Source organism: Nannospalax galili, unplaced genomic scaffold, assembly GCF_000622305.1.
Source record: "Nannospalax galili isolate Female #2095 unplaced genomic scaffold, S.galili_v1.0 scaffold2256, whole genome shotgun sequence".
Lineage (NCBI taxonomy): Eukaryota > Metazoa > Chordata > Mammalia > Rodentia > Spalacidae > Nannospalax > Nannospalax galili.
The window spans coordinates 114,965-123,211 of record NW_008337390.1 but is presented as its reverse complement, the minus strand read 5'-3'; the positions used below and the strand labels follow the sequence as shown (position 1 = coordinate 123,211).

Sequence of the window (8,247 nt, the reverse complement as noted above, 5' to 3'; positions counted from 1 at the left end):
CTGAGTACAATATTGTATAACTGTAATAATTCAACTGTAAACCTAAAAATTTACAGCCAAATTTGAAAGAGATGCATCCTACCTCAGGAAAACGTTATTGAATATGTCAATTGTGTTGTAATGATATGCTTCTTCTAAGTAGGAGACCTTGTCTCAAATCATTAAAAAAAAAAAAAAAAAAGTGTGGAGAGATGGCTCAGCAGTTAAGAGTGCTGGATGCTCTTGCAGAGGACCTGGGTTTGATGCTCTGCACCAACATGGTGACTGCCAAATGTCCAGTTCCAGAGAAATTCGATGCCCTCTTCTGACCTCTGTGGGGCCTGCACAGCATGGGTGCACTTACATACATGCAGGAATTACACTCATATACAACACATAAATAAAAATATTTTTAAAAGCCAAAAAAAAAAAAAAAAAAAACCACATGGGCTGGGCATGGTGGCACATGCCTTTAATTACAGGACTCCAGAGGCAGAGGCCAGTGAATTTTTCTGAGTTGAAGGCCAGCCTGGTCTACATAGTAAGTTCCAAGACAACCAAGGCTACATAGTGAGACAAGGTCTCAAAAAAAAGAATTTCACGTAGAAGTTCATTGAATCAAACCAAGGTAGGTATGGGTATAATTTGCTAACAGATGAATTTGAACTGCTGAAGTATTCAAGAATCACCACAAATTCCTAACCTTTTCCTTTAATGAAGTTTCTTGCTTTCCTTCTACACATGTGAGAGACAGCCTTCCCTGTTCCCTTGAGACTGAGTGAGGCTGTGATTTGCTTTGGTCAATGAATTGTGAATGGAAGCGACACGTGTCCCTTTGAGGCAGAGCACGACAGAGTCCATAACAATTCTTCATGCTCATTCCACACTTGGGATGTGTATGGTGTATGGGGGATGGTAAATTTCATGGAGACACAGTAGGTTCTCAAAATGTTGAGACTCCGTTGGCCCGGGAGGCACACACCTTTAATTCCAGCACTCAGAGATGGGCGGATCACTGTGCGTTCAAGGCCAGCCTGGTCTACATAGTGAGTTCCATGCCAGCAGGGGCTACAGGGAGACCCTGTGTCAAAAAAACCACAAAACACAAAAACAAAAACAAACCCAAAATGCAGTATCCAGAATTCAGAACACTTAAGAGCTTGAAGACGGGCAAATTGTTGATTCCCCCCTCCCCAGTTTCACTGGCCACCACCTTCTGACTTTGAAGAAAATTATTCTTTTCTCAGAGCCCTTCGCCCAGGAGCCCTCCATTATCCCTGCAGTTTGATTGGGGGAGAGAAGACATGGAGGAGGCCCAGATCGTGTTCTCTCCATTCCAGAGCCCGATTCCACAACTGTCTCCTCCCACTAATACTCACACGTAACTTTGTCATAGGGCGACTATTACCACTCCCAAGGTGTCACAAACAGAAAGGAGCTGCAGCTGGCGCCACTGCAATGTCAGGGCCAGGCAGCCAGGCTGCGCTCTCTCCTCACTGGTACCTGGGCTGGCCTGAGCCCGGAGAAGCAGCATTCTCTAGGGAAAGAAGCCTTCTCAAGTGGGAACAAAAATGATGTGAGGCGAACAGCCATCCTGGGCAGTATGTGAATTTGGGGTGAGTTCTCTCGGTACTCCAGCTCTGGTCCACTTCTACTTCCTAGCAGCTAGTGAGCTGGTGCTATCGGGACTCCCAGTCATCCCGGGCTTGCAAGCCCACCCTGTCATCTACACTCGCAGGTCACTAGGTGGTGTGGGCAGAGTGCAAGCAGCGTCTCAGCCGCGAGGGCAGCAGGGACCAGAGGCCCCGGGGAGCGGCTAGAGGCTGAGCCTGCGCAGTGCAGCTCCCGCCTCGGCGAGGGTGGCGGCGGCGGCGCGGGCTCGCGGCCCCGGCGTGCTCGCCAGAGGCGGGAAAGTCTCAGCTCGGGTAGCCGCGTCCCTCCCTCTGCCGGCCGAGTGGCCTCCAGCGCCTAGGCTGGGGGAGGGGGCGAGGACGGCCCGCGCCTCTGACTCATCATCTCTAACCCTTCTCGCGCGCGCTGCGAGTCTCAGGACTTTGAACCTGGGCCCTCACGCGAGGGGCGCGGCGGCGGCACCTGGGGCAGCTCGGCTCTGCCCGGTGTCCGCCTCCCCCCGCCTCTGCCGGCGTCGGCGGCCGCGACCCGGGGCGCTGGGGACCCACAGTCGGCTCTCGCCGCGCGGCCCCGGTAGCGGCGCCCCTGCGCGGGACGGCGCGCCCGGCTCCTCCCCGCTCCTCCCCGCACGCGGGGCCAGTGGTCGCGTCCGAGGGAACTCGGCTAGGCCCCGACTCCCAGCGCCTCGCGTCACTCAGCAGATGCACAGCGCCCCCGCCGCCGAGGGAAGGCCCTTTATTTTTCCAGTAGGTCACGGGGCAGCGGGGCATTGTGGGATTTGTAGTCCCCGGTCGATCAGGCAGGTCCTGGATCCGAGGGGGAACTGGAGCACCCCTGGCGCGGATTCCGGGCTGGCGGGCGCAGGACCCGAGCTTGGATGGGATTGTGGAAGGTGAAGAGAGGAAAACAGTGAGATGAGGCAGATGTGAACTGGAGAGGCGGGGAGGAAGAAGGCGAAGAATGTAAGGGAGGAAGCAGCCTGACGGGATGAGGTGAGGGTGGTCGCTGGTCCAGATACTACCTTCCTCTGGTGGGAAAGAGAAGAGAAATGGGCTTGCTTTGAGTGAAAACTGAGGGCACTCCTCCGTGCTTCATGCATATCTCGAGGGAGTCGAAGTTATAGTTTGAGTTGGGGAGGAGGACTTCGGGACAGGATGCTGAAGCGCCTGGAGAATGCTCCCGTGGCAGAGAAGGACAGTGGCACCTGTCTTGACTGCTCACTCATCTGTTCCTGTAGCCACCATGGGACCATTCTCTAAACCAGGAACCTCCTCCACTTCAGAAGGGCTCTGAAAACAGAGATGTGAATAAATTTTAGGGGCTAAAAAAGCAGAAACCACAGACATAAGCTAATCCCCCTTCTCAGATTTCCTTTGAAGCCTTCCAATAATACACATTACGGCATCTTAACGATCTCACGTTTACTATTGTAGCCCCAATCACTAAATACCCAATTCCATCATAACCACCATTAGGGGATGAATGTCTAATGCCAGAAAACCAATCAGTTTCAACATAGGACCCTTCATTTCGCTACCGCCCCATTGTTTTCCCTTTAGTGTCACTGCCTGGAACAGCCTATAGGAGAAGTAGCTGAAGGCTAGCTGGCCTATGTTTTGTTCATGCACCCAGTACCTCCTGCAGCTCCTGGTAATGCAGACTTGACCTGAAGCATCCTGGCTTCCTCTGGCTCAGCAAGAATAGGGCGTATGCTGAGGTCAGCACCCCCCCTAGGGTGAAGGCTTCAGCACTGAGCTCCAGCACGAGCAAACCTGCCAACTGCAGGAAGACAAGGAGGCCTGAGGGGATCCAGTACCTATTTTCCTTTGCCCTTTCTCCTCTCCATCTCTTGTCTTCTCTTCCCACCGTCTTCTTCATTCCCCAGTACCTGGGGAGGAGGAGTAGAAGCAGGCCCCAAGGCTGTCTTCATCACTTCTACCACCAGGACGATGAAACCCAAGATCAGGTTGAAGGTGTTGGATATCATCATGGCCCGCACCTGCCAGTGGGCCATACTGCTCAGTCCTGACCAGCCTCTGCCAGTGAGCCAGCCAGCTGTCCTGACCAGCTTTGGGACTCATACAAAGCTCAAAGCCCACCTACAACCTAGCTGAAAACAAAACTCAGAGCCAGACTTGGTGGTACAGACCTCTAATCCCTGCTACTTGGGAGGCTGAGGCAGGAAGATTCAGGGCCTGCCTGGGTTACAGAATGAGTTCAAGGCCATCCTGAGTAACTTACTGGAAAACAACAAGAAAGGGTGGCACTGTAGCTTGGGGTAGTGTATGCATGTTCAAGCCCCAGCACCAGAAAGAAACGAAACTAAACAAAATTCTGCTCCTCTTTCCCTACATAGGACCACCAGCTGTCTAGTTCTTCCTTTCTTAGTCAGGGACAAACATCTGAGACTCTCTGGGCTGAGGTGTGTGTATATATTTGGGGCCCTGGGAGGACAGACTTGTATTCTCTTTCCCTCTCACCTTCCAGGAGCAAGGTGCTCTCCGGAGCTCAAGGGTGATAATTCCAGTGAGGAGACCCTAAATTGTAAGAAGGGCAAATGGTGAACTCTGGTTCTAAAGGGAGGGGTCCCCAGGACCTTTCTTCCACCTTCCCTTGTGGTGGTCTTACCGAGGCTCCGGGCCAAATTGGCAGTGCTGTGGCCATGTGGCAAGCAGAGTTCAAGCAGGCGACTGAGATAGTAAAGGGTACCATAACGATTGCCAGCCATAGCTGGCTTACCTGGAGGCCAGAGCAGGGTAATTTAGTGGGGACTATCAAGGATTCTCTGAACTCCTCACAATGTTGCTTCTTTTAAGATCAGTAATTGGGATGAATGCCTGGTAGAGGAAAGCAGTCTATCAAGGGCAATGAAAGAAGTGATATTTAAAAATAAATCAGATACCTTTTTTTTTTTTTTTTTCCTGTTTCATCTTGTAGTTTACTTACCTAAACCTTTTCTCCAAAGGTAGAAGGAAGCTACTTGGAGAGTAAGAGTTTTGCCTTGTTAATTTCTACATTTCCTTCACCCTCCTTCCACTCAGAGCCTAGCACAGTTCTTGGCACATGGTATGTGCTCACTGAACATGGATGGAATTAAACTGGGAACATCCAGATATGCTAAAACCTGAGGCAGGGCATCCTGGCCTCACCGCCAGCACCAGAAGGTTTCCACTTTGCCTGTGTCTTGCCCAGTGCTGTAGCTTTTCCAGATGAAGGCTTGGTCTCTCCTGTCTTGGCTGATCAGCAATATGATCCATGGTTCCTTTGACTACAAGAGAGTAGTCGTTTCTGGGTTGGAAAAATCATTATGGGCCCTTTCAGGAAATGGGACATGCAGCATCTCTTTCAGTTACCCGTCTGCCCATTCCCAATCCAGACCTGAGGCCCAGGACCTAGAAGTCTGAACCTACCTAGTCTGAAGCAGCTGCCCCAAAGGGTTAGAACCCACGTGGGTTCTGGTTCTTCTTAGGGGGTTGTAGCTCAGAGAAGACAGCAAAACCTGTCCTGGCACAGAAAGGCTGTCAGGGTTGAGGTGTGGTGGAGCGAAGGTTGCTGTGAGGCCCTAAGGATCCAGGGAGTGGCCTTGAGAAGCCAGCTGTCTCAGTTCGCTCCAGAAGCTACCCAGCCGAGCCTCACTGTTCCCACTCCCCACTGCCCCATTTCTACCCAGCTTCTGAAGGGTTCACTTACCTCATCCCTATGGCCATACTCACCATAGACCTTAGTTTTCCCTTATTCCCATCCAACCTGTCCTTTCTTTGGCTTCCTCCTCAAATTACTTGTTCTGCCTCCTAGTGAGATTCCACATTACTGTACTACTATTCTCCAGATTGCTCACTACTGCTCGGAGCTCTGTTTCCAGACTAGGTAAGTTTTAATTCCCCTGGCTTTTCTGGGCCATTTCTTCTCCCAAAGCCTTCTTTTTTAGGGGGCAGTACTGGTGATCAGTCTCAGGGCTTTGTGAATGCCAGGCAAGCCCTCTACCACTGAGCTACATCTCCAGCCCTTTTTTGAATTGGACATTGCCTAAAAGAAGGGAAAGCCCTGTTTGTAGTGGGAATTGTTTCTGACTCAGTGATAAGATACACCTAGATGGTGCTCAAAAGGTCAGTCTTGGAACGCATACTATATCAACAGTGTTTCTGAAAGAGGAGGTGCCTTGTAGCCTGGACTAGAATCTCAGCTCTGCCATTTTCCCGGTTGGTGACCTTGAATACATTATTGTGGCATTGTTTTACCTTTTTGAACTCCAGTTTATTCACTGATAAAACATAGCTAACAATATGTCCATGAAAGGTGGTTGATTCCAGGGTGAGCAGTACCTAATAACCATGAATGATGCTGGTAAGGTCATACAGATGTGCCCATATACTAAAGGGCTAATCAGAAACTAAGGTGAGGACTTTCCTTTTGAGACAGGGTCTCCCTGTAGCCCCAGCTGCTCTGGAACTCTGAGTAGACCAGGCTGCCTTTGAACTCACAGAGACTGTCTGCCTCTGCCTCTTGAGTGCTGGGATTAAAGGCGTGTGTCACTATGATGAGGACATTTATTTCTACACTAAGGAGAACAAGCTGACCCTAATGTATATTTCACAGATCAAATATAGGACCGAGCCAGGTGTGCTCCTGCACACCTTTGATCCCTGTACTGGGGAGGCCACCCTGGTTTACATAGTGAGTTCCAGGTCAGCAGGGGGTACATGGTGAGACCTTATCTCAAAAAAAAAAAAAAAAAAGGTTTATAATATGAAAGGCCTGTCTTGGTGCAGAGCCTGAGGTCTGAAGAGGAGACCTGAGCTAAAGTCCCAGATCTATCTGGCTGACCTTGGCCAAGTTGCTTAATCTTTCCTTATCTGTAAAGGGAAATTAATAGCAATCTCAAGGGGTTGCCCTGAGCATTAAGAGAAAATGAATATGCATGTACTTAGCCCAGCACCTACCACATAAATAGGAGGCTATTATTATAATCATTGGTCATGGAAGAAAATAAGCCAGATCTCTAGGAGTTAGTCCTGGTAGAAAGGGAACAAAGTGGCATTCCTTATAAGCCACTTCTGCCCTACTCAGTGCCGGGCCAAAGTCACAGGAGCACTGCATCCACTCCAATTTCCCGAGTAGTGGGAATCACATTCTAAAGGGATCCAGAGAGCTGTTGTGTCTGTTTCGCGCCCCCCCCCCCACCAGTCCCCAAGATAATTTTATTTAATGTCAAGGTTGAGATGCTCTGTGAGTTGCAACCCAGAAGAAGAAGAGACCCCACACCTCGTTTTTCCTACCCATAAATAGAGAGGGTTACTGGAACGATCCCATGCTGTTAAATATGTGAGCAAGCATCCAGTAAATATTGGCGAAATCTTAGTATAGTACTTACTAGCGTGCAGCCACTGTTTATAGACTGTAATCCCGTCGAGGGAAAATAGCACATGCCCCTCTTCTGTGCATCCCTCACAGCGCTGAGCACTGCGCCTGGTACTTGGTAAGCACTCAGTAAATATTTGTTGTATTGAAGAGCCATTAAAGTGTATTAAAGAATGGAAAATAGATTTCGAGAGCAAGGAGCGAGAACTGTTTATCAAGAACGGAAAAGACGGAAGAGTAACTTTAATAATGTTTCTTGTACGGCAGACATTAACTATCTCTATAATCGCCCCTCCTCCCCCCAAAGAGAGACAAATTGTAAGGGAGAGGCTTTGAGATAAAACCCCAGGAAGAACTTCCCGAGTCTATGCATGTTGGGGCAGAAGCGGCGGCAGAGCCAACTCCTTCCCTGGTATGTCCGGGTCCAGGGTGGGAGGGGCAGCGCGGCTTGGAGGCTGGGGGAAGGACAAGATGACCTTTCAAAATCTCTTCCAGTCTCCCGCAGGAACGGTCTGCGCGCCCCACCCCCGCTCCCTCCTCCTCCTCCTCCTCCCTCCCTCCTTCCCTCCCTCCCTCCCTCCCTCCCTCCTCCTCTCCCTCCCTCCCTCCCACCTCCTGTTCTTGCTCTCACTCTGTTTCCGTCTGTCAGTCTCTGTCTGTCTCTCAAACAAGGTCTCACCATATAGCCCTGGCTGCCCCGGAATGTACTATGGTCTTGCATCTCTTTTTTGCTTCTGTCATATGTGCCACTGTAAAGTCTTGGGAATTGTCTATTTTTTTTTTTGTCTTTTTGAGACAGAGTCTCCCTATTGCCCCAGCTGACCTGGAACTCACTATGTAGGCCAAGCTGGCCTCCAACTCACAGAGATCCACCTTCCTCTGCCTCCCAAATGCTGGGAGTAAAGGCATGCGCCACCAGGCTTGGATGTCTTACTTTTTTCTTTTTGAACATCACCATGTGCAACTTCAGCAAGGTAGTGAAAATAATCTCCCATTTTCAGATAAAAGACTATTTTATAAACGAGGTATATTGGCTATTAAATACTTACCCAGACAGCCACACTGATGGAGCTTACCTCTGAGTCTACTTTCTTCCTTATAATTCTTTTTTTTATATAATTCTTTTTTTTAATAAAAAATTTATTTATTGGCCGGGGCGATGGCTCAGGGATTAAGAACACTTATTGCTGTTCCAGAGAACCCAAGTTTGTTTCCCAGCACCCATAGGGTGTCTAACACTGTCCTTAACTTCAGTTCCAGAGGATCTGATGTTATCTT

The 8,247-nt window shown here is 49.8% G+C and overlaps 2 protein-coding genes across 4 annotated transcripts in view; one reads left to right on the top strand and one right to left on the bottom strand.

The window, feature by feature from the left end:
- The first annotated feature begins 1,386 nt into the window (after window positions 1-1,386).
- The window catches only part of Znf219 (zinc finger protein 219), a 14,660-nt gene continuing 7,799 nt past the window's right edge, over window positions 1,387-8,247 (top strand). Inside the window, exon 1 of one of the 3 annotated variants that reach the window (XM_008832526.1) lies at window positions 1,387-1,595. The gene's annotated coding sequence lies outside the window, so the exon portion shown is untranslated. Of the gene's footprint in view, window positions 1,596-2,070; window positions 2,358-7,281; window positions 7,382-8,247 lie in introns of those variants that run through there. The other 2 variants (XM_017798002.2, XM_008832527.3) reach the window with 2 other exon arrangements.
- Window positions 2,364-7,163, bottom strand: Tmem253 (transmembrane protein 253). The gene is made up of 7 exons (XM_017798003.2): window positions 6,983-7,163; window positions 4,761-5,173; window positions 4,240-4,350; window positions 4,092-4,148; window positions 3,500-3,610; window positions 3,247-3,390; window positions 2,364-2,900 (listed from the first exon to the last, which is right to left on the bottom strand). The coding sequence occupies exons 2-7, from the start codon at window positions 4,866-4,868 to the stop codon at window positions 2,829-2,831; spliced, it is 603 nt and encodes a 200-aa protein (XP_017653492.1). The 5' UTR covers window positions 4,869-5,173; window positions 6,983-7,163; the 3' UTR covers window positions 2,364-2,828.

What these genes read in the sequence shown, in the direction of transcription:
- Tmem253 (XM_017798003.2), bottom strand. Translation starts at nt 4,868, where the DNA reads ATGGATCATATTGCTGATCAGCCAAGACAGGAGAGACCAAGCCTTCAT. An exon ending in GAAACCTTCTGGTGCTGGCG is followed by an intron (nt 4,351 to 4,760) that starts GTGAGGCCAGGA and finishes TCTGGCCTCCAG; the next exon opens with GTAAGCCAGCTATGGCTGGC. An exon ending in GAGCACCTTGCTCCTGGAAG is followed by an intron (nt 3,611 to 4,091) that starts GTGAGAGGGAAA and finishes GCCCACTGGCAG; the next exon opens with GTGCGGGCCATGATGATATC.